General features: G+C 39.3%; 1 protein-coding gene across 1 annotated transcript in view; it reads left to right on the forward strand.

Annotated features, from left to right (window-relative positions):
* LOC120535962 (acyl-CoA (8-3)-desaturase-like) overlaps positions 1–27,122 on the forward strand; it is a 290,759-nt gene that overhangs the window by 180,881 nt on the left and 82,756 nt on the right. The window contains exon 8 of the mRNA XM_039764207.1: positions 18,333–18,409. Within this exon, the coding sequence (XP_039620141.1) occupies positions 18,333–18,409 (77 nt within the window). The remainder of the gene's footprint in view (positions 1–18,332; positions 18,410–27,122) is intronic.

A 27,122-nucleotide genomic window follows, 5' to 3' on the forward strand; every position in this document is an offset into this window, starting at 1 on the left:
ACAAGATGCACATTTCCATTTTTTATATATCTTTACTAGTGTTCTCGCCTTGCTCGCTTCCGGTCCACGATGGAATTTGCTGTTTAATAAAAAAAAAAAAAGAAAATCAGACTCTGTTGGGTCATAATTCACAGGGGGTGGAGGTGGGACCCGAACCCACGTGTGCTTTATTAAGAAGCGGTAACGCTACAGCTGCACCACTACAATTTTCAGGAGGATTGTATATAATGTATGTTTTTTTAATGTATACATGTATGTATGTACTGAAGACGAAAACAATTATATATAGATGTATACTATATGACATACCTTAAGTGTTGCATGAAAACGTTGCATGAGGCGAAGAATGGATATTTAGGAGAGTATTATAGTGAGAGATGTGTCGTCACCCGTATTGCTAAAGCTCTTCTTTGCAGCATTATGCATTCCACAAGTCAGCGTTTGTATGATGTATAATTTATAATTTTATTTTTTGCCACAACGTATTATCGGGCACGATCATTTAACATGTATTGATCTACAAACTTTCATTTCAATGGGAATTCTGTTGAGTTTTTTTTAACTCTGTTGATGCCATATGTACTTCAAACGGGAGCTCGATGAATAAATAATGAGTCGAGGCTTTGCGCAGAGTACTGAGATTGCGTCATGACGTGCTTTGAACGGGGCTCCGAAGCCTCAGACATGTGTACTACTGAGATCATGACGGGGCTGCTGAAGCCTCAGACATGCGTACTACTGAGATCATGACGGGGCTACTGAAGCCTCAGACATGCGTACTACTGAGATCATGACGGGGCTACTGAAGCCTCAGACATGCGTAGTACTGAGATTGCGTCATGACGGGCTTTGAATGGGGCTCCTAAGCCTCAGACAATCTTGACGGGGTGCCGAAGCCTCAGACATGCGTACTACTGAGATCATGACGGGGCTACTGAAGCCTCAGACATGCGTAGTACCGAGATTGGATCATGACAGGGCTTCGAGCAGACATGGTCACTGGTTACTGAATCTTTGTGAAGCCTCAGCACACTGAAAGGCTGTGAAGCCTCAGCACACTGAAAGGCATTGACCTCTATATTTTGAGTCTATCTGACACTTAACTCTCTAGTTATATTTTGTAATTCATATTAATATTACACATTTCAGTTGATATGGTTAAGATACAATTCAGGTAGTTGCTGAGAATTAATTATTCTTGTGGATTGCTGTGATTTCCTTTGTCTGATACATAGTGTCAAAGATATATTGTCATATATTAACTATATAATATGAAAAGATTAGGTAAATCGTTCAACCTTTTTATGGAACACTTAATTTTGTTCAAAACTGTACGTCATATAGTATACATCTATAAATATAATTTTTTCGTCTTCATTAGGAGAATACAACAATGATACTCTCGTATCAATTAACCATTTTAACGTGCATATGTCAAACAACATATTTCATCCGCCGCAGTAAGAACAGTAGTAGTTCAGTTGTGCAGAGCTCGTTAATTATCCGGATTAGGTGGCTCAGTGGTGTTGTCGCTCAGGTTCGCATCGCTGATCCTCCTCTTGTGAAAGTTTTTTTTCTATTCCTCCATTTAACAAGCTTGGACGGATAGCGAGCGAATCGAGCTATCGAGGGAAGGTTGGGCCACCGTAGTCGGGCAGGTGGCACACGCCCCTAATTATATTGTGTATGTAAAGAGTTTCACTGTAAAGCGTAATAAACTTCATATTTGTGTGTTTGGAGACCCTGGTGTCGTACTGAATTTGTATTGTAGAAAAACAAACTGTCCAGCATGCCTAAATGTGTCTCTTCGTTTCTGATCGCTATACTGCACTTCCAACTTGGGACAATTCGCTATAAAACAGTTTCAGCCAACCAGCGCCTTCTAAACATGCAGAACGACAGTGTGAACCTTAATTGTTGCGGCGCAGCATCTTCGTTTCAGTCAGTCATTGTCCTGTTAGACTATTTACTGTTAAGTGCTGCTTGAGCTACCGTTTATAGTACAACAGGTGTGGCATACGTAGTTCTTAAATCGATATTGAAATGCACACACAAGCCTACTAAATTATTTATTGAAATACCTACATTTACAGTGTCCGTTTTAGGAAGTTGTAGTTTTTACTTGTTCCCGTTATTAGGAATTATAATTTCTCAGTGTCACATATTATTCGTTACTACTCGCGAGTCCCGTATCATTGAGATTCTGTTTTATATTCTGTATAAGGAAACTTTTTAAAAGGAGCGTTGATTGAACTCACTATAGCAGACATCATTTTCTTAAAATGACTTTATTAATTTGATATTGACAATTAATCATAAGGTCAAACATCAAGGAGGATTTGAGTTTGCATGGACTGCGCTGTTCCTTTTTTTTCGTGACATCGTGTCAGTAGAGAGTGCGTCACGTTAACAATGCATTTTGTCCTAAATGACAGCGCACACGCTTTTTTATATTTCCTAAAGGCCAATGTGTCTCAGTTTGCTCATTAATATATTTTGACAGTGTATTTTAGTGAGAATGATTATAAACATATTACCCATGTTCATTTCATAGATATGTAACGTTTGGTGAATATAAATAAAAAGTAACACATATAATTATGTTGCATTGTTTATGATTAACAAAATTCATCATTTATCCGAAATGTTCTACTTATACAGTCGATTTATTCCATTTCTGAAGGTGTACATTGTCGGTATTCTCCATTGCATTTGCCCCCGAGTGTAACGTGTGCCAGTGTAACCGAGGGATGGCAGACGAGCTCACTTAATGGGTGACAAGGAACATTCTCATCCTGATGCCCTTGTCATAAATATTCCCATCTTGTGCTTTTTCTCGTTCCTGCAAGTTTACTATTATTATTGGACATGTAGAGGAAATGTGTTTTATTTTATGTCTATGAAAGGAAGGACGGTAAAGCCTTGAATGAAACTGAGTGTTGATGCTTTGGGTAACAAGACAGGTTAAGGAGCAGGGAACATTGAATGTGACATTGACTGCGGGGGATTGTGTAACTGGAAGATGGTTTAAGAATACAGAAACGGCAAAAAGTTAGTCTTTCAGTAATTCGATTTACGTAAATTATTTACTCTGTTGTGCTGCACTTCGGAAGATTACTTATTTACCAACACCCCCCAACCAACCAGCGCAGCCATTGATAAGATGAATTCTCAAGTATAGGATGTTGCTGACAAAGTCAGGTGCTTTTTTTGAAAGTTTGGCTCCAATTGTGCTTATCCAGCTGCTCCTCCTTCTCAGTACTTGAGTGATCTTTACGTTCACCTCTGGATGATTTCGCAAAGTTTCTTTACAACTTTTTTGTCTCATTAACGCAGAAATCCCGAGGCTTTCCTAAAATTGCAGAAGACACTCTTGATGGCGCTGATTCTGTTTTAAAGACAGTTGTGATTAGTTATGCAGAACACGCTTTTACTCGCATTGCTTTTTGGAAATCAATAATACAAATCAGCAACAGATCTGGGAATCACTGAATAGTAAAAACGTTTAATGAGGAATGTCTTGCGCATATACTGGTGTAATGACCACGTCGGCTTTAGTGATGATAATAATAATAATAAACCAACACAGGCCAGCCAAACAACGTGAATATACACATGTTAACATGATTAAGAATATTCCATATCGTTCATAAATGGTAAGACTATAACCAGCAAACGTACCAATTTAGCAATCAGCAACCGACTCTCCGGTTGCACTTCCTGTTGTGGCTGAGAGTGCACGGTCTGCAGCCAGACCCTTTTGGAGGATTCTCCTGTGTGAAGCTGACGCCAGCTCAATGCATGTGCTCTCTCTATTCTTTATCACAGGTTAGTAAATTCGCCATAATTGGAGTGCACATTACAGGCTTTAAAACGGTAAAATATTGTCAATGAGATTTTGAACATGTTGATAAAATGATTTGAGTTAGTTTTTTGTATGGATGTTCTTTAGCTAAAACTCCCTAAAACGTTTTCCATTCATTCTCTATGGTACTGCTAAACAAAACCATTACCGATGCGATCTATTTTCTGCCACATCCGTTTCTGCGGGCGCTGTTCTGCGCTTTTCGCCGCTCTGCCTGTTACCTGTTTGTAGCGTCTGCATTCATAGACGTGCTCCTGCGGCGTTTTTTTTTTCTGCATAAGTAAATTGTGAAGTTTAAAATGTAGATCGCGCGGTTTCACATCTATCGCTACTCCCACTGCCCGCGTGCAGCGTGTGTCGATTGATATATGATTTAATGTATATCTTTTTGATGATAATAATATTATATTAAACGAAACTACTATATAGTTAATACAGTTATCTGTCTAGTGCCTTCTCTGTCTGCCTATTATATAGTGCCTTTCCTGTTAATATCTGTTGTACAGTACCTTCCCTATCTGTCTGTATTTCAAATGTACCTGTACTCACTGCCTGCTTGCCTACCTGCAGCGTCTAATGATTAATTGCAGAGATTTTTAAAAAATGTATATTTGTGTGATACTGTTATCTGTCCGTTGCCTTGTCTGTCTGCTATTATACAATGAATTCACTGTCTGCCTATTATATAAGTGCCTTCCCTATTTATTCATATATCTAGTGCTTTTCACATGTGAATGTACTCTTACTTCCTGCTTGCCTTTCTGCAGCATCAGTCATGTAGTGATCTGTCTGTCTGTCTGTCTATTTTTTTTTTCTCCTGACAGTTTTATATCTTCTATTACACAGTGCCTTCCCAGTTTATCGGTCTACTGACTTCTCTGTCTGTGTATTATTGAATGTCTTGCATAACTTAAAAATAAGAACAGCTATAAGGACACTTGTTCATGTTAATCGTAGTCACAATTTTTAAATATTTTGAAAAGAGCATCCCACATTTATCATACAGTGACTTTCCTATTTGTCTGTCTATCTAGTGCCTTTCAGATCTATATGTACTCTATTATTCAACAGACGCTACAGGAAAGCAAGAACACCAATAAACAGGCAGAAGCATTTTTCATTTATTTTATTTACATAAATCTGATAAGTAAATAATTAACTAAATAAATACACAATAAAACTAATATATTGTTAATGCTGATCTGTCTGTCTAGTGCTTTTCACATCTACATGTACTCTCACTATCTGATTGCCTTTTTAAAAGTATCTGTTAATTAATAAAAAGGCTGTACCATTTTTCAGTTAGTAGTGCTTTCTCTGTCTGTCTTTTATACAGTGAACTCCCTGTCTATCTATATAGTAATAGTAATTTTATTATTATATAGCAGTTTCCCTATTTACCGATCATATAGTGCCTTTCCTTCCTATCTATTTATCTATCCCCTTAGCTGTTTTTTATATATCTATTATACAGTGCCTTCCCTGTTTATTTATATATCTAGTGACTTCTCTATCTGTCTGTCTATTATGCAGTGCTCTGTCTGTCTATGTCTTATGGATTTTAAAAATAAGTTATAAAGACACCTGTTCATGTTAATTGCAGTATCAATTGTTAAAAATATTTTAAAAGGAGCATCCAAACATGAAAATACAACAATCTGACTGACTGACAGCGCATACCAATTTATATGGTTAAAAAGAAAAAACAATAACACTTTCTCCCCAGCGGGGAATCGAAATTGAGTCTCCGAGGAGCAACGGGCCTGCTGTGCACTGATTGGCTGAGCAGTCTGTGTCAACTATCCGTGACTGGACCCTGCGCGGTAGGCGGGGAAAGTTAACCCGAAATAATAAACTGACTGCAGCTCTGAGAGAAAAGGTTTATGTAGTTGTTAGTGACCTCGGGCCTCATGTATAACGCCGTGCGTAGAACTCGCACTATAACATGGCGTAAGCACAAAAGCTGAAATGTGCTTATGCACAGAAAAATTCAGATGCAGGAATCTGTGCGTACTCCAACCTTCCATGTTGTTCTGCTACATATATCCCGATCAGCGTGAAAAGTAACGCTCGTGCACGCGCTTTATGTAACGGCCCAACTCCTCCCAGAATTACGCCTCTTTGAATATGCAAATGAATATAAATCGCCCTTAAGCTCAGCCTTCTGTGAAAAGACAATGGGAAAAGCACGGGGGAAAATATAAGAATTTCAGCGAATACCAAGTGGAGGTAAAGGAAAAACTTACTATTTGTTCAAATAAACCATGGTATAATCAACAAAAGGAAGTTGATCGAGTGTCATAGCGTGTTGGAGAAACTTGAAAGCTCACGTTCACAAAATCGCACAGTGCCGGAAATAAAAAAGGAGTCACATATCAAAGTCACCGTGAAAAGCCGAGTTGTAGCCCACTGTCTTGAGTGTCGTATGAAAGCTTATTAGGGTACAGAGGAAAAAAAGGCACACAGTGGGGAAAAAGCACGAAATGTCAACTTCAATCTCGACATTTCCACTTTAATTACGTGGTTTATTTTGTCATTAAAGTAGAACATCATAAACTTCATCTTAAAATCGTTTAACCAGTTTCTCAAATCACATCGTAATTCAAGTAGCACGTTAAATGCTTTTTGTATTTGATCTATGTGCCTCTGTGTGTGAATCACTACTTGCTTCTTAAACCAGCTCTCTTCCTCCAACTGGACACAGAATCCATTACATTCGTGATATTACAGCTCTCTGAATAACTAAAATACTGAGATGTATACGTGATATAATTTTCATGATGATAGGAGTTAAAGCACGTTATTAAACATGTGTTTCACTTCGATGAAATAATTTATTGCAGCAGTGCTCAGGGGTGGCTCTAGGCTTGTGGTGGCACTGGGCAGAGGAAGAATCGGTGGCTCCTTCTCCCGCCAATGTCAGTAATGTAGCTTATGCACGGTGGATGGCCATGTCCGTTGCAGACACTGCATAGCCACCTCGTGCTCATGACACAAGCATTTAACTTTTGCCGAAATTTGTCGCTGCGTTTTTAGCTGTGTTATTTTCTCTTTCTGTTTTATATTCAATATATATTGGCGTAGCCGTCACTGCAGTCAGTGCTTTTCTTTCCCCAAGTAACCGATCGCCACACAATCAGCTCTGTAATAGACGTTAAGCCATCTGTAAGCTTAGCGCCGATTCTTCAAAACGTTTAAGGAACATTGAAATATCTTCGTAGTACATGTTTAATTATTCTATTCTTAACAACACTCCCAGTGAAGAATATAGATTATTTAAATGAAGTTAAAGTTTTATTTGTATAATTAAAGATATTTTGCTGCATTTCACCTTAAAAAATATCGTCATCATATGTAAATACGCGCCTTATAAAGTGGCTCAGGTTGTGTGATATTATAACTTTAGTGCAAGTTTACAGTGGGGTGATTGTACTTATACTTATAAGTACAAACAGTTTCACAAGGTGCAATTGATTGAGTGCATTTAAAGTTCTTGGGATGAAACTGTTTCTAAACCACGAGGTCTGTACAGGAAAGGCTTTAAAACATTTTGTAGTGGCTGAGACAGCGTGTGCTTAATGCCGTATACCGATAATTCTCTTTCCGATCAGCTGCTGCTGTGATTCACACTCAGATACAGTGATATAAATACTCCGAGTGGTGCAGTGAGAGTAATATGGAAAAAGATGATCCACTGTGGCAACTCCTAACGGGAGGAGCTAAAAGAAGAAAAAGAAGTGAGAGTAACAGCACTAAAGCAGTTATGGTATTTGGAGTACTATGGCTGTTCCCTGGACCATTATATTGTTACAAGTTAATTACAATCAGATGTGTTACACTAATAAACAATATGTGCTAGTTTCAGTGTATTTATAAAGCCACGTCAGGAAAATGAGTAACCTTACACAGGAACGGTACCATTGCTTTGACGCTGGGTGCCACCAGTCTGCAAAACTGAGCGGAGAACTTGCGTACGACAAGGCATGAGGTACCGTAGAAAAGTGCGTGGCTTTACGTCAAGTGTAGGTTTTATACATCGCGATTTGAATGTGGAAAAGTTCTTGCGCAACATTTCTGTGCATATGCACCGTTTATACATGAGGCCCCTGGTGAACTGATGACTGGAGATGGTACTAAAGTGAAAATTCTTTACACTATAATGAAATATTTTGGTGCTGTATAAATATAAAATTTGATTTTGTCTCTGTTAGACATTACATTTCCAATAGTTTGTTTTATTGCACTGATTTTGTTCAGTGTTTATTAGAATGCTCGGGGGCCCGACGGGGTGTTCAGGCTAGGACCGCCCCTGAGTCCAAGGGCTATCCAGGCGCACCCTGGTGGTAGCCATGGTGGATCATAGGGTTGGATCCCCCATCTCCGTGGCCCCCATACAACCCAGAGGCGATGCCCCCCTGTGGCCCAGGGAAAACACTGCCCTTCTTCCGGTACTTACATACTTCCGGCATCCCGGTGGGGCAAGGTCCCTGGAGATCTGTCACAAGTCATAATAATAATGTAGAAATGTATAATAACATTAACAAACTCAAATTCAAAAGACAGTTTTCTCCCAATTTCCACTGGTGGTGATAGATTTTTTTTTAAAGGAAACTAGAATGGACCATCGTAACATGTGAAATGTAGGTTGGCTGTTAACATTAGAAACACAGAGGACAATGCAATTGTGTTTTGTGAGTTTAAACTTAAATTTCTAATTATTCATCAAGTTTTTATGTCATGCTCTTGTCCTTCCTTATATATTCACCACAAGCAACACCATTGAATATTGGTGCCCAGGTCTAAATCACTATCTCTCTTCACTGATATACTTGGGTGCATTTGCATAAAACGTTTACGTTGTAATTTCGATATAGTAGCTGAAATCATGGCTAGTGTTTGTTCCTACCCAAATGTCATTTTTCCCTTTCTGTCCTTCTCTCTCTCTCTCCTCCAGACAACTACATAAAAATCACCACAAAATTCCACTTATAATCACTTATATCGGATTATACATCACCGTAATTATTTCGGTTAGGTAAAAACATATATCTATTGATGATTAATACTCCTGTATGTGCTAGTGACAGGGGGTTGACAAGTGCATATAATCTACCTCTCCCTATCCACCTGCAACCCTCCTTATCCCCAGGCAGTTCGCACTCCGCAAGGCCAGGGAACTTTGGAACAAGCTCTGATTTATATGAAAGAAACCTTGTTTGTGTGACGTAATCCCCAGGCTTGGAACGGTCTGCAAGGAACTGAGAAAGACAGTCGGCACACCCTGCTGCCCCCTGGTCTGATATGGTATTACTCAAGCCCTTTAGCTGCCTCCTACTCGCACGTGTGTGACAAAATATATATTATACTGTATATTAATATATATATTTCATTTTTAAATTGTAATTTTTAATAGCGAGAAAAACACTGAAAATAAACTTTTTCACACATGCACACACTGGTATATGAGGCTAAATTAATTGCCTTCAAAACTTCAAATATTGACAGTTAACTAGTTACACTTATAACATTACAGTTTTTGATGCCTGTCCTTGAGCACACACCAACGCTGATAAACATGATCCAAATTGATTGTTCGTCTAGATTTTTGATGCAACTTTATGCACATCAGCATGTCCAAATGTTCTGCCTCAAGGCAGTTACGAGATTTTGTCCTGATGGCTTTCATGAGACTGAAACCGCATTCACAGTCGGCACTCAACGCTTGAAACTTTGCACAGATATCTGCGAGGTAGGAAAGCTTTGCAAATTCTTATTCTTTGAGTACATATTGAACTATATCGGCAAATGTCTGAAGCTGCCCGGTTTTGAGTTTTTCATACATGACAAATTTAAAATTATGACACTGCATCATCACTGCCTTTGACAGCTCATTCAGCTCAGTTGACTTGGGAAGAAAAAGACGTTCCCTTTCAACCAGTTTCATGATTTCTGTTTCTCCATTATCAAAGTCACCTGTGTTGGAAATAAGTGTGTTTGAACAACCTCCAGTCTATCAACACATTTTCTGGAAAGCAAGTCTCCATGTGCAAACAGATATGTTCAACTAACTGGACAATATGTGCCATATTGACTTCCTTATTGCCATTCATAAAGGTTTTTGCTTCCTCACTCCAGTGCACGTTCTCACCTGTGTTAAATTCTCCAGGCATGCGGCTTTCTCGGCACAATTGGCAGACTACATTGTCACTGTCATTTCAATAAACGAACGATATGGAATGTGCACCACAAAAGGAGCATTGGTATAAGCTGCAGCCCTGTCCAGAGAAATCCTGAACTAACACACAAAAAAAAAAAAATTGAGCTGAGACCATCAACCAAGCATTGGTGTCCATGGGGAGAAAGGAGCAGACATGGCAGTTAGTCACAGTGAGGCATTATAAAGGTGTATTACTTTGGTATAAAAAAACCCATTAGAGTTTCTTCACACATTTCTGTGGAATAATTCATTGGTTGAAAGTATTCAATGTTAGTGTGCCAGCGAGAGGTTATGCACTGCACCATTGTTTAAAATGGAATTCAATTTTGTTTTTATTCTCTAATGTGCTACTGCCTCCAGCGGTTGTAAAGTGTGTCCCTTAACTAAGCCGGCCATTATAACTAACTTGTTGATATGATGGGCTTCTCATGAACTGATATTACTCCGATGGTGCAGGTTGGCTCTAAGCTACAGCTTGTATGCTGGGAGCTCCTTGAACCCGCTACCATTGATAACGTATCTGAGACATGAGTCAGCGGATGAGAACACTCACACAAAGCAAGGGGTAAGGTGCATAAAGGGCCCAAGTGCTTTTATTATTTATTGTTTTTAGTGTAATGATTGGGCCAAGCTGTGGACATGTGCCACCAGTTGCACTGGGCTGCTTGAAAGGTGGAGCCTTCCCATTCAAGTGGAGGCTACATGAGGGAGGTATGGTGTATAGTAGGTCTGCGACTCAGAAAAAGAGGTCCTTTTTATTAAATGTATAATTTATTGGTCAGCTTGCTCTCCATGGATGTCTGTTCTCATGCATCTGCGGCGTGGTTGGTGGAGTAATTGGGACGAGGCCCATCTGTACATGAGGATGCCGTCTGTCTCAATTGCTTCATCTGTTTTCTGAGGTGTGTGATTGAGACACTGCACACACAGAGGCAGATAAAAGGGTGAAGGCACAGTGAGATCAAGGAGAGAATCAGAAAGGAGAAACAAAAAAAAAATGGAGGTTAAAGGAAGGTAGCAGGCAGACAAGAATGGAGCCCCAGAGAGGAGTTTGTGTGTGGTCAGTGCTCAGGAGGGGGCTGAGGGGTCACTCCTGCTGAGAGAACAGGTAGCAGGAGCTACCATCACGCTCAGGAGTGTGCCCTCACCTGGAGGATCCATTGAGTTGATAGCAATGGGAGGACAGCGTGCTTTCACCAGGTTGAGCCAGTCAGCAGCAGTGGCCGTGGAATGGAGCAGGCCCCCCCGGAACAACGTGGTATTGGCAACGGGAACCCTGATCCGGTTAAAAAGTTATTTGCGCCTGATGGTGGACTTCTCCTTGGTCTGCAAAGTCCAAAATGGGCAAGTCGAGGAGACAGCAGTTTTAAAGGGGCACCAGGGCTCTGAATTACAAAGGACAGTTTCCAGCCATGTTTTAACCTTGTTTTAAAGGATTATTTATTGGATTGATTTCAGCCTACATTAATTCACTTTTTCCGGATTGTTTATTGAACATTTTTGCACTGCAGTATTTATTTGGACACTGTTTTGTTTGATTGTTTTAATAAAAGTACTTTTACAACTACCCCTTGCTTTCTGTTTTGTCCTCATCTGCTGGCCCATCCTACAGGTACGTTATCAGAGGTAGCGGGTTCAAGAGGCTACTGGGTAGCGTAGAGCCAATCCGCTCCATCACAGTTACTTACCAAGCATACCATAAAATAGAAAAATTGCACTGGTCATCACAGAGTTGAAAAATATGTGAAGGATGTCACTACACACATTAAAGGAATGCAGTCACCTAAGGAAAAAAGTGCATGCTCCGCTCTTTCTTACATAGTTCCTCTGTGTTATTAGACCAGTCCAGCCTGGTTAACAGTTTTGTTGCTTTTTCTTTTTGACTTGGCTTTTTAGTTTCTGTGTTAAGCTTTCATGAATGATAATGAATGACTATTTGGTTATGAGCTTCACTGCTGAGTCACGTTTCATCTGCCAATCCTTAATTAAATAGAAGAATCTCTGCCTTTTTCTGAATGCCATCACCACACAATCTTAGATCATAAATTGGGGCCTGAGTCTGAGCTGTTAATCAACAGAATGGATTATGTAATTCAGAACAAATTATGAGAAGACAGGAGATTGATCTGACTTCTCAGCTATATAAAAATGAAAAAATACTGTCTCTTGCAAAGATATAAAGATGCTCAGATATGACATATGTATTTTTCTAAGGATTTGGAATCTCAGATTCAATAGGTGAAAAAAGTTCTAAGACAATTAAGCAAAAACTGCCTTTTTGTGAAACTATAGAAAATGGATTTCATTCTAACAGAATGCTGTTCCTAGGGTATGCAATCACCTGTAAGGATTAAACTGTGGATCAGTCTAAAGTTTTGGCAATATTAGCCTGGAAACCTCTTGACAGTATTAATCTAGGTCAACAGTTTTTCTTTTTTTAAAATAATTATCGTCACTTCATTAAAATATTTTAATGTTATTTCACCAATCATTTTATTAACAAAGAAAGGCCATAAAGTATTTCTTGGATCCCTGAGGCACAGCGTGCGTTTGACAATTTGAAATCTTTATATACTTGTGGTCCTATGTTAAGACATCTGGATCCATTCTTGCTATTTATTGTTGAGGTTGATGCATGCAGTATTGATGTCTGTGCTGTTTTTTCCCCCAAAGACTCACAGATACACAAGTAGTTTGTTCCTGTGGCTTTTGCTCTCCAAATAGTAGCTTTGCTGAGCAGAATTAAGATGTATGTGATTGAGAACTTCTAGCTATTATATTGATTTAGGAAGAATGGATGTATTGGCTTGTGTGGTATAGTGGGTCCGCGGCTTCAAAAATATTGCCACTTTTAAATCCAGATAGCTGTGTCAGTTTCCGTGCGTGCAATTGCACAAATGCGGGGAGTTGGTGAGGTTATTGGGGTGAGTCACACTTGCACATGTGGGTGCGTCATTCTTAATTGCTTCATCGGCTTCCTGCAGCGTGTGATTAATGCGCTTCGCCCACGAAGCCGTATAAGTACGGGCTGGCACAGGAGGAAAAAGAGGGGAAAAAAGGAGATTGAAAGACAGAAATAGTAGGAGGTTAAAAGACATGAAAGGCAGTATTGAGAGGACGATCTGGCCTCCTGGAAGGAGAAGGCAGCATGAGCAGGGGCCTCGTGAAGGAGCATAGGCTGTTGCGCTCTAGGAGCTAGTTTGCCTCACTGAATTTTGGGGTGGAGTGGGTTGAACAAGGCAGATGACCTCCCTAGGCATCCAAGGTGCCACTGAGTGAGTGTGAAGGAAGACGGGAAGAGAGCCAACCTTGGATGGTTTGACTGCGCAGTTTGGAGGCAGCCAAGACAGGGACTACGGGAGCAATGGGTGAACCGGGGAGAAAGAGAAGGAGGTGAACTGAGGTTGTGAGGAGTTAGACTGAATTTTAACCTCTGATTATTTATTGGATTTTTACCCCCATTTTCACCTGGTTTTATGGATTTTTTTTTTTTTTTAAGAACACGGCACTGTGGACACTTGGTTTTGTTTTTGACTGTTTTTAATAAAAGCACATGAGCACTTTCCACCATTGCCTTGCTTCATCTGATATTTGTCTCTATTTGTCAGTTCATCTCAGTCATATCTATCGAAAGTGTTAGGTGCTAGAGACTTGTGTATGTGAGGAAGGAGTCTGGAGGGGATCCGCACCGTCACAGCTTGAAGGTGCTACTTATTCACTTTTACTTTACGGCAATCATAAAAATTTGATGCACCTTAAAGAAGGAAAATGCAGACAAGGTGGACTCTGTTCTTTAGACAATTTAACTTTACTGTTTCTTATTGTTCTAGTGATAAAGAAAAGAAAACTGATGCTTTATCTAGAATGTCTGACCCTGATGAAACCTCCTATACCCATTGTACTCTCTGAGATCGGTTTGTTTTTTTTTATTATATATATAAATTATTTGAATAGGATTATAAATAACAACCTGGTTAAGACTGCAGATGATAACAAGCTAGATGGATTGGCAGATAATCTAGAATCTGTTGAATCATTACAGAGGGACTTGGACAACATGCTTGCTTGGTCCGAATTGTGGCAGATGAAATTTAAATAAATGTAAAGTAATACACTTAGTGAGACAGATTTAGGAGTTGTAGTGGACTCATAACTATGAACCTCCAGGCAGTGTTCAGAAGTTATTAAGAAGGCTAACAGCATGTTAGGTTATATAGAATGATGTGTGGAGTACAAGTCAAAGAAGATAACGTACTGGTTAGACCTCATCTGGAATACTGTGTGCAGTTTTGGTCTCCAGGCTATAAAAAGGACATAGCAGTACTAGAAAACATCCAGAAGAGTGACTAGGCTGATTCCAAGGCCCTAGGGAAAAGTTATAAGGAAAGATAAAAGAGCTGAGCTGTTTCAGTTTAAGCAAATAGAAATTAAGAGGTGATATGATTTCAGTGTTTAAAATTATTAAGGGAATTAGTACAGTGGGTCAAAATTGCTACCTTAAAATGAGTTCAGCAAGAACACAAGGACACAGTTTAGAATCTTGTTAAAATTAAATTTTGCACAAACATTAGGAAGATTTTCCTGATATAGAGAATCATAGACACATGGGATAAGTTACCAAGTAGTGTGGTAGACAGCAAAATTTAGGGACCTTCAAAACTAAAGTTGGTTGTTATTTTGGAAGAATTATGTGGATAGGACTTGTGAGCATTGCTTGGCTGAATGGCCTGTTCTCATCTAGGTTGTTCTTATTGTAAGATTTGGTTAGATCTGCTCAGAATAGGGCACCTAAACCAAAGAAGTTTCCCCTGGGTAAACATTATGTTCCCTCAGATTTAATAATAAAGATAATTTAATTATAGTTCTGCTATGTTTGAGCATTCTGATATAACTCAGTCTTTAATGTTGTTAAAAAGGTGCTTTTAGTGAAACAACATGAAGAAAGATGTTCATAATTACACTGCTAATTGTGATACTTGTTGCAGGGCCAAATCTTCTTAGAGGTTGCACGTTGGGTTGTTGCAGCCATCTAATTATACTCGAGAAGCTATTTTACTCAATTTTATTAACAATCTTCTACCTTCTAATAGTTACACTACAATTTTGGTGGTAATCAACCATTTTTCTAAGTGTGCATATTTTATTCTCATTAAGAAACTGCCTTTGACTAGGGAATTAGCCAGTCTATTCCTAAAACATGTAGTTTGTTTAGATGGTTTACCTTGCTCATCATTTCCTACCAGAAGCTGCAGTTTGTGTCTTGGTTTTGAAGATCCTTCTGTGATTGTCTGGGTTGTACTGAGGCTAATGGCCAGACTGAAAGGAGGAAATATGGAAATCTATTTTTACTATCGGAGGTTTTAGGAATGTAATGTTGCTATTTTTAGGATGCTCAGCCCAACCTGCTACATCCACCTGGGCTTGGATCCTACCTTATAGTGTCATAGCAATTCTATATTGTTCAAATACAACGATGCAACAGTCTTCTGCAACCAGGTATTTTTATACTCAGAAAAGATGATAGATAATCCATAGAGAAGCTTAAAAGCATAAAACGCATCTTGATGATCATAAATAAGGAACACTGGAAGTGTTTCACCTTGTTCAGTAAAATTTACTGTTGCCAGCATTAGTGCTGCTTTCCAGTAACAGGATAGGTCTGATGCAGCAGCCTATATGAGAGAAACCCCAAACAGGTAAGATCCTTTTCACTGATAGTACAGAAGCCAGCAAGAAACATATCACTACTTTGATGGAATAGGTCCAAGAATCTATTATAAACTTTTTGTGCGTGATTTTTGGTTTTGTCACAAATATGCCTCAGAAACATAGTAGACCTATTTTCTTTGGTCGAAACTTTGCTGCTTCATAGTGGGTGTATGCACTTAAGTTTTAAATCTTAGTTAGTTTCACAGTGGGCCCCAGGTACCCATAAAAACACAACAGCGGGGTTATTTTTTTTTTTAAATTATAAAATGTACTTCTCTTTAGAACAAAATTTCATGTGGCAAATTTAATATATATCATGATTATGAGGAAAGAATTTCAAAATTGAAAAATACCAAACTTGCCATTTTATGTAGTATGAAATCTAGGATTTTCAGAGAGATTATGCAGTCTTAACTTCCAGCACACAATCTGTTGCAATTTGGGTTCTGTGTTACACATATAAAAGTGATAAACAGTTCTTTAGAAAATTTCACTTTATTCCAAACTATTAGGAACAATTTTGGAGCTGCAAAAAGCTTTTAATGTGTGTATGTCCCTTTACAGGATACCACAATTCCCTTAAGAATCAAATAATGTAACTGAAAGAAATGTATGAAATTACTAATTTCTAAATAGTACACAGATGTGGAACAGCAACACTACGTCTTTAGACATATTAAATATTTTGTGCATCAGCCCACTGGTAAAGCAAAGTCTAATATCTAATCGGTCTGGAGACAGGTGCTCAGTTTAATTCTGGCTTTTCTTTGTGTAACCATTGTGAAAGCCAACCTAACCAGAGATCGACAGACACCGTCTTAAGTCCACGATACACGATTAATTAAACTATTTACAAAATAAAGTCCCAAGTCTCGCACAGCACACAGTGCTTCCAGCACCAAACACCTCTCTCTCTCTCTCTCTCTCTCTCGACCTCTCAATGGTCCTCTTCAGGCCGACTTCTCCCACTCTCCGAAGCCTTGTCTTTTGACACCCGACACCAGCTCCTCAACTGTTGGAAGGCGGCCCCTTTTATGTTGCCCCGGATATGCTCCAGGTGCCTCTTGATTAACTTCCGCCAGCACTTCCTGGTGTGGCGGAAGTGCCGGCTGAGCAACCGGAAGCACTCCGGGTGACCCTGGAATACCTCCTGCCAGCACTTCCTGGTGTGGCAGAAGTGCTGGCTTCCAGAGCTTCAGGATTCAGAACCCGCCCCCTGGCAGTGGCCACAGGCCCCTATATGGTTGAGCTTCCCAGCTCGATTCCCGTGACCGCTATAGCAACCAGGGCGGCTGTCCTCTCCTGGCAGAGGCGCTATATAGGCGTCCCGGCTGGGTATGGCACCCAGCTGCTTGTGACACCGTGTAATGTGTTTTTTATTTTCCAGATTATATCTTTCACTTCCCAGAATTTTTCTTTGCAATTTGAAGTCCAACTCCAAAGCACTTTGTCCACCTTCAGTCAATCTATTATAAGAACCAGATAGTTTTTTTTATAATGCAGGTACTTATAGGTGAATTTTTATAGCAAATGTTTCTCATAAGTTGTCCTAAATGTTTTCTGTTGTTCTCTTTCCCTATCCCAGTGCTAAGGTATTTGTGCATGTTTTTTGCATCTTTGCATGTACTCCATTGTGCCTAATGTTTGAGACCTTACATGTAATTTTGACCCATCTTACAATTAAGAGTCTCCAGTTCCCTTTGATATTCCAAATGCATCATTTCAGTGAAATCTGTGACTCTAAAGTCAATTCAAAGACTAATTGAATAATCAATTATTTAATTAGTCTTTATTTTATATTTTGCTCTTCAAAGAACATTACGGGATAGCCAACTTTACAAAGACAACAATGGTATGATTATCAGCAATATGAATTAAAGCACATAATCATTAAATAAAGTTTTACACTGCTGGCCTAGCTCTCTTTCTCAGGGGTGGGGCTTGATTTGTTTCAAACCTTTTTCTTTTTTTCTGTTTTTCTTTTTGTAAAACTCGAGTTGTGTATGGAGTGTTACTTGATTTTAAAAAAAGTAAATAAAATTAAAATATACGTAAAAAAGATATCCAGCAGTATTGCCCTTCTGTCTCATTTAAATATCCATCCATCCATTTGCTAACCCACTGAATCCAAATACATGGTCACGGGGGTCTGCTGGAGCCAATCCCAGCCAACACAGGGCACAAGGCAGGAACCAATCCTGGGCAGGGTGTCAACCCACCGCAGGACACACACAAACACACCCACACACCAAGCACACACTTTAGGGCCAATTTAGAATCGCCAATCCACCTAACCTACATGTCTTTGGAATGTGGGAGGAAACCGGAGCGCCTGGAGGAAACCCACGCACACGGGAGAACATGCAAACTCCACGCAGGGAGGACCCGGGAAGCGAACCTGGGTCTCCTAACTGCGAGGCAGCAGCGCTACCACTGCGCCACCGTAATTTTAAACTTATGTTAGATTGAATGACATGTTGTTGTGAGCTTTTCCTTTTTTTCTAAAATTAACATTTTCTTTTTTTGTTTCTTTCTTTTCAGTTGGCCCACCAGCTCTTTTACCTATGTACTTTCAGTGGTATATCTTTTATTTTGCAGTGAAACAGCAACAGTGGGTGGTAAGTACAATTTGCATGTTTTCTCCTCTAACAATTGTTTATGATATAATCGTGCCACAGCAGTCGGCACTCTTTACTCCCATGTGCCTTGTGAGCATCTATTTAGTATTAATTAACGCTAGTATGGTTTTGATTTTTAATCTTACTTCCAATGTTACATTAATCTGCATGAAGTGTGTGCAAAATTCACAATGGGGAGAGAACAAAGAAAATGTAAGTAAAAAAAAACTGCCTACAATAAGTTTCAGCTTTCAAATATATAGCACTGCCACCATTGATCTTGACGGGACCCTCTTTGTAACAGAAACATAGATATAAAAATAATAATAATTTTTTACATTTATATAGCACTTTTGTCACTCCTTAAAGCACTTTACAAAGTGAATTGGGAGCCAATTCAACCACTAATGTGCATCATCCACCTGGATTATGCAGTGGCAGCATTTTGCACCAGTATGTTTACCACACATTAGTGCTGAAGGGATGAGAGATAGTTAGCCAGTTTGAGAAAGGGGATGATAAGGAGCCCAGAAGAGTAGGCCATGGTGGGTAATTTAGCCAGGATATCAGGATATATCCTACTCTTTACGAAGGATGCCCAGGAATCTTTTATGACCATAAAGAGTCAGGACCTTGATTTTACATCTCATCCGATGTATGGCACCATTTTTACAGCAAATTGTCCGTATCTCTGTACTGTGACATTGGGATCCACATTCGGACCACAGGGTAAGCTCCCCCGAATGGTCTCAACAACAACTCTTCAGCAGCAACCCAAGCTTTTCTTGGTTGATCTTTCATCCAAATACTGTCTGGGCCTGAACATGCTTTAGTTCAGGTGGATAATCTAATCTGAAGTGCATGTAGGGTCTATAATCTCAATATTCACAATGGTGTTTTTTTTTTTTAATGGGGCATTTCACTGCCTTTTGTACTCAAAGTTTATCTTGTATTTATAGTGAAAGGTTAAATACATCAAATATAAATGTTCATTAAAACACTTTTTATTTCAGGAATGTGTCCTTTGTTGAGCTTGAGGCTACATAGTGAAACAGCTGTTTTATTTGAAGTTGCAGTATTACTGTTCATTGTATTTTATAAGACACATATTCTAATGCAATAAGTGGCTTGTCTAGAAACCTATATATATAAAATGCAAAAATGACTCACTCAATCACTCATCAACAAAAACACTATTTCCCATTTAGTTAAAAAGAAATTTGATGGAATCGTACATCTAGGGCAGTAGGTATCTGCTAATAATAGACATATCAACATTGAGAGATTAACCCTTCTATACTAATAAAAGGCAAAACCCTCACTGACTGACTGACTCACTCACTCATCATCAATTCTCCAACTTCCAGTGTAGGTAGAAGGCTGAAATTTGGCAGGCTCATTCCTTACAGCTTACTTACAAAAATTGGGCAGGTTTCATTTCGAAATTCTACGCGTAATGGTCATAACTGGAATGTATTTTCATTCATATAATGTAAAAGACTGCAGCTCGATAGTAAACCTATTTCAATATGGCAGTAAAACAATTTCAATATATTCAATATATATATATCAGCGCTTCCCGATTCATTTTACCCTCGCAACCCCTTGGTTTGAGAAGAAGTATGAAAAAATATGAGGTTAACGCAGAAAAACGGATCACCAATTGAAGCTTTATGAATAATGGATACTTTATTCGCCATCAATAATTGTTTTGGAAAAGCCTTATTCAGTGTAATCCTCCTTCCATTTTCTAATTTTTTTGTGACTAGCCATGATTAAATGAATGGTAAAAAAGTACGAGCGAAGCGAGGGTCACTTATTGAGGCAGGCAGGTGACACCTCAATAGCTCGCAGGCTCGATGTGGTGCGCGTCAAGTCGATCTAAAATGCGCAATCAGATTAAAAAAAATATATCTTTTCAAGTTCTAATTGGATATAAGTAGGTTCTATTTAGTCGACAGGAATATCTTTGGTAGGAATGTAAGTTGAATTTAGTCTTTAAATTTCTATGGCGAAGAAAAATTTATGCAATGATGACTAAATTCAACTTACATTCCTACCAAAGATATTTCTGTCGACTAAATAAAATTTACTTATATTTAAAATTTAAATGGAACTTCAACAGATACTATAGTTCATAATACCCATGCAGCACTAAGTGCACGTAAGAGCGGAAGTCATCTGTTTTAACAAGCAGCGTATTGCACTGATACGAAATACCCTACCCATTTAATTATTTAGGAATGGATAGATAAATTAAGATTTTGTACAAATGTTTTTCATTTTTCTTCCTCGATGGATTCTGGCACCCCAAGCAACAGTTGCTCGCACCCCAAAGGGTATATATACGAGGGGGGACCCAAAAATAACTGGAATTTTGTTGTTGTTATGTTGGTACTTGTAGTATGTGGTTTGGCCGCTAGGGCGATCTATTTACATTCCTCACAAGTCAGTCTGCCAAGTGCCATCAGTCTGGAAGGTTGTGCTTGTGTTCAGTGAATTTTTTTTGTAAAAGTAGTTTTGTGCAAGCGTCATTTTTTTACGATATCCGATTATCATGAGCAACGCATGGCAGTGAAATTTTGTTTTCTTCATGAAAAAAGTGTTGCAGAAACTATTGTTATTGAAACGGTATGACAACCCTGAACCACCCACACTACTCACCAGATTTAGCTCTGTGTGATTTCTTTTTGAAATTCCCTCGGATGAAAAAAGACTTGAAAGGAAGGCGTTTTGCTGATGTCGAAGAGGTAAAACAAGAAACGACCAGAGCATTAATGGGCATTACTTCAGACGAATTTAAAAAATATTTTGAACAATGGAACAAACGGTTAGATAAGTGTATTTCTGCCAATGGAGAGTACTTTGAATTAGACTAATTGTAGTTTGTACAGAAAATTAACTTAAACATGTTTTAAAAATATTTCCGGTTATTTTTGGGTCCCCCCTCGTGTATATCTATACTAATAAAAGGCAAAGCCCTCACTCACTGACTCATCACTAATTCTCCAACTTCCCGTGTGGGCGGAAGGCTGAAATTTGGCAGGTTCATTCCTTACAGCTTCCTTACAAAAGTTGGGCAGGTTTTATATCGAAATTCTACACGTAATGGTCATAACTGGAAGCAGTTTTTCTCCATTTACTGTAATGGAGATGAGCTTCAACGCCGTGGGGGCGGAGTTTCGTGTGACATCATCACGCCTCCCGTAATCACGCAGTACATAGAAAACCAGGAAGACCTCAAAAAAGCGCTCAAGAAAACATGCATTATATAATTGAGAAGGCAGCGAAACAATAAGAAGCGAGTGAGTGACATATACTACCATATATTCATGAGTGTTGCCAGCTCGGAAAGAAAGCACGGTGTAAACCTAAACTTTAAATTAAGTTCATAGACAGGCTACCACTGGCGTTTCACATACACACAGGTAATGCGGGATACAAGTTTAATGAGAGGACGCAGGATATAAACGAGTTTTGATCACTTTGTAACTAAGTTAAAATTGTAGGTGAAGGGGTGTGCTTATGCAAATTCCGAGAAACTGTGTTTGTGGGGGATTGACAGTTAAGGCGGGGGGGGGAGTCACGTCATCATCTCCCCTCCCACCTCATTTTGCTCTGAGCTGAGCTCCGCGGCTAACGCTGTCTTCCGAAGCAAATTCCTCAGACTGCCACCAAATACTCACAGAAAAATCCACAAGTTAATACACACGCTGTCTCTATAGAGTTTCTACACACTGAATCCTCCAGGCACTACTTACAAAAGGTCACATTGACAATCGTGTTACGTTATTTTTAAAATCTTTCCTTTTCTTAGCACAAGCACAGCCGAGAAGCTTCGATGCATGTGCTCCATAACGCGTTAAAAAATAATGCATTTAATCACACTTTGCATTACAAGCAAAGGGAGCTTTGTCAATGCATGATTTCCTGGTACACGGATTACATTGATCAGCGCATCCCGATTCATTTTACCCTCGCACCACCTTAGTTTGAGAAGAAGTATGAAAAAATATGAGGTTAACACAGAAAAACAGATCACCAATTCAAGCTTTATGAATAATCGATTCGCCATCAATAATTGTTTTGGTAAAGCCATCCTCCTTCCATTTTATAATTTTTCCGCCACTAGCCATGATTAAATGAACGGTAAAAAAGTAAGAGCAAAGCGAGGGTGACTTATTTAGGCAGGCATATATATGACAGCAACACTCATGACAATGTCAATCATGTTACGTTATTATTAAAATGTTTCCTTTTCTTTTTGATTACTTCTTTAACACACTATTTCTCCGCTGCGAAGCGCGGGTATTTTGCTAGTTATTAATATAATGCTACATATATTCTCTGAATTGCATTGAGAATGGGTGTTATACAAAAAAAGATGGAGCGTAAGTGATTGACAAGTGTAAGAAGCTAGGGGTCACTGTTGCTCCTTTAACCCCAAAAGACAGACATTCAGGACACAAAGTAAAAGCAACAAGAAATGTTTTAATTCTTTTTCTTCATAGTGCCTAAAGCACCACCACTAGTGATGAGCGAGCATGCTAGGCCGAACATGTGTTTGGCTCGAGCATCGCTATGCTTGGAGCATGGCGCTACTCGAACGAGCACCACATGTGCTCGTGCTCCATGCTCGAGTCTCCGCCCCACACGTTTCGCGGGTTGGAGACAGCCAATCAAGGGGCAGGTAAGTACTGCCCTCACTGTAATGCCAGTAGCCATGTCAGGTGCTGGCATTACAGTGATTGGCTGGCCAGAACACGTCATTGGGTGCTATATATGCAGGCACTGGCATATAATGTTTTAGACCATCAGCTCACCTGCAGGCACTGGCATATAATGTTTTAGAGCGTAATTTTTCCTGTAAAATTGATTTTTTTTGGGGGGTTTTGGGCGTGTTTGTCAGGCTGTAAAAGTGGCGTAAAACTCGGACAAACTGGTTCCCAGCAGCGACTTGGGAGTCCAAAATGCATCCAGACATCGTCCCCATGCTGTTCTCGGTCCATTTGGGTGGTGTTTCTGTCACTTTCTGACCTTTTCCAATGGACCAGGCACCCTCCCCTCTTCAGGGCAGGGGGTGCCTGGTTGTTTCCCATTGACTTACATTATACTCGGGTGCTTGGTAGAGCACACGAACATCGCAATGTGTTCGGACTGAACACACGGACGCCCGAACACTTTGGTGCTTGCTCATCACTAACCACCACCACCACAATATCAGCTAATAAATACAATAATTACAATTCTCTCTCTTTTGTATTCTCCTCCACACCTCCCAGCAAGCTTTGTCCAACTCTGCCTGACTCTGGCTCACTTGCTTGTTCTTCAGCCATCCTTTAAATAGTGCCCAACTGGAAGTACTTCTGTTCTTCCTCCCATGTGACTTGCCAGCACATCGGGATCAGATAGAGAACTCAAGTTCTTTAGTCAGCACAGAAGTACTTCGAGTCTCCCGTCCACGTGATCCATTAGTACTTTCAGGCTATGGGGAAAGTATGACTCCAAGGTCCTTCGACAGCTCCCCCTGGCGGCACCCACAGTACCCAATAGGGCTGAGAAACCAAACTCCAAGTCCCAGGATGCCCTGCGGGAATCTGGGGCACTGCTATACTCCAGGGGAGCTGCCATCTAGCGTCTTGCGGGAGGTAGTGTCCAAAAGTAACTGCCTTCCCCTGTCCTTTCATTCTCGGGGCATTACAGCCGGGTTGAGCTTCCGGCCGTCCATCGCACAGGTCACACAAATAGCACTGCTAGCCAATAGAGTGGATGGATCGCTGAAGAAGGGGAGGTGTCACGGACCAAGAAAAAAAGATGTCATCACATTATAAAATGGAAAGTTCCAAAAAGCAAAAAGGAGAAATACTTTACTTGAGTGTAATGGTAATAGGTAAACCTGCACTGCTGCATTATAAGATTCTATTAATAGATGCCGGTTAGCAATGTTGAGAGGGATAGCTGAAGGACATAACATATGTAGATATTGGTGGCCAGTAACTTCAAGTTGTGGAACCCTCAAAGGGAGAGACTGCACAGAAAAGGTGTGAGCAGTGCAAAGCAGGCTGTTTCAAGGAAAAAAGTGAAGCTGTGGGGAACAAACCATAAGGGATCATTTTGCAGTAGAATTTTCAGGTAGAACTTTCTCCAGAAAGGAGGTGTGCTACGAGGCCAGAATAGTTGAAGGATTAATGTTACTGTGCCATGGATTTGGAACTGCAAACCTGGGTGTAGAGACATTCTTGGTGTACTCCAGGACACTGGTGTGGGTTACAGATACATTTTGGGTATGCTCCTAGCCCAAAACATTGTTTCTTCTAAGTGGTAACCCCTAGATGAAGGCAACAACTTGAACTATAGTTTTCACCCATTACAGTTTTTCTATTGTGTTGATTTATAATACATGGGTTATTTGTTCAAACTCTTAATAAATCTTCATGCTATGTTCACTATGACAGTGCATTGCAATATATACTCAGATTTTACATTATTCCTACAAATTACACATTTCAATCCAAAAGAATACACTTTCCTGTAAAACTGTGTTTTGCCATGAACATCAACAAAAGCCAGCTTATTTGGAAAATCAGAAAAAAGCAGGAATTAATCAAATGCAGGAATGTTTTTCTTATGGACAAATGTTTGTAGAATGTTCGAGAGTAAGCTGCTTTAGTGTCCCAATAATACTATTGCCTATTGATTTGACTGAAGCCTTTATCTAAAGACTACTTACAACATTTCAGATACAATTTGTTGTATTTCTTTTGTTGTTGAAGTTGGAGCACAGGCAGGTAAACTTTTTTTTACTCATGGTTGTATACAAAAAGTACTTAATTAATTACATAGTACTTCATATAACACCTGATTAACCAAGAGCACTATAACTGACACCCATTGTCTAATGAAGTTTAACGCAGCCAGTATAGTTAAAACGTCAAGGGGATAATGTTTTTTTAGCATGACAGATCTGTGTCAGTGAGTTGAAAACACTTTTTGGCTTTTGACATTAACCAATTCTTCCTTTGAGTTCATTAACAGTTTTGTATCTAGGCCAATCTTCTTCAGATTTTGTTCAAAGTTTAGCACATCATTTTTGGCAATTTTAAGAGATACACAATCTCTAGGAATTACTGTGAGTGAAAAAGAGGAAATGACCAGAAGATGAACACAGTCACTACTGCAAGCAGAAAAAAAGATCAAGTAACCAAAACCAAAGTTGAATTTAGTCTTTAAATTTTTATGGTAAAGAAAAAGTTATGCAATGATGACTAAATTTAACTATATAAAGTCAAAACTTTTATATATATAAAGTCATTCCCGAATATATAAAGTCAAACCTTGATTATATAAAGTCACTGTCGGAATAAATAAAGTCAAAACCTGAGTATATAAAGTCAGCACTGGAATATATAAAGTAAGCGCTGCAATATATAAAGTCAAAACTTCAATATATAAAGTCAGCGTTGGAATATACAAAGTCAGCGCTGGAATATCCATCCATTTCCCAACCCGTTGAATCCGACCACAGGGTCACGGGGGTCTGCTGGAGCCAATCCCAGCCAACACTGGGCGCAAGGCACGAACCAATCCTGGGCAGGGCACATGCATCATTTTCAAAACATTAAACGAACAGTGTTTTTTTAATTTATTTTTCTGAATACGTTTTTGTTACCTTAGTTAAGTTCAGAGTCGTTTCAATCAATAGAGTTTGACTTTCACTTTATATATTCAGGTGTGAGTTTATATACTCCGATGTTGACTTTATATAATCAGGAATGACTTTATAAATTCCGACGCTAACTTTATATATTCAGGTTTTGACTTTAGATATTCCAGCACTGACTTTATATATTTCGACGCTGACTTTATATTTTCCAGCGATGACTTTATATATTCAACTTTTGACTTTATATATTCAGAAACAAGTTTGACTTTATATATACCGACGCTGACTTTATATATTCAAGTTTTGACTTTATATATTCCGACAGTGACTTTATATATTCAAGTTTTGACTTTACAGTAATCCCTCCTCGATCGCAGGGGTTGCGTTCCAGATGAAAGTCCGCGAAGTAGAAACCATATGTTTGTATAGTTATTTTAATATATTTTAACCCCTAATAAACTCTCCCACACTGTTAACATTATTAGAGCCCTCTAGACATGAAATGACACCCTTTAGTCAAAAGTTTAAACTGTGCTCCATGACAAGACAGAGATGACAGTTCCTTCTTACAATTAAAAGAATGCAAATATATCTTCTCTTCAGGAGCAGAGAATTTCAGAGAGAGAGAGAGAGAGAGCGCTCGCAAAGAAAAGCAAACAATCAAAAAATCAATACGTGTGCTTTTAAGTTTAAGCGGCATTTTTTAGAGGAGCGTCAGTATCTTCTAAGCAAACAGCCTCTGTGCAAACAGCCCCTCTGCTCACATCTCCTCCGTCAGGCGCAGAGAACGTCAGAGAGAGAGAGAGAGAGAGCGAGATTAAAGCAAACAATCAAAAAATCAATACGTGTGCTTTTGGAAGCACCACGATAAAGCGGCATTTCTTAGAGGTGCGTCCGTATCCACTAGGCAAACAGCACCTCTGCTCACACCCCCTCCGTCAGGCGCAGAGAATATCAGAGAGGGTGAAATAGAGGCAGAGACGAGCAAACAATCAAGCGCCGCATGGGAAGCATATCTTATAGCATTGAGAAGTTTTAGTTAATATGTAA

Source organism: Polypterus senegalus, chromosome 1, assembly GCF_016835505.1.
Source record: "Polypterus senegalus isolate Bchr_013 chromosome 1, ASM1683550v1, whole genome shotgun sequence".
NCBI classification, from domain to species: Eukaryota; Metazoa; Chordata; class Cladistia; order Polypteriformes; family Polypteridae; genus Polypterus; species Polypterus senegalus.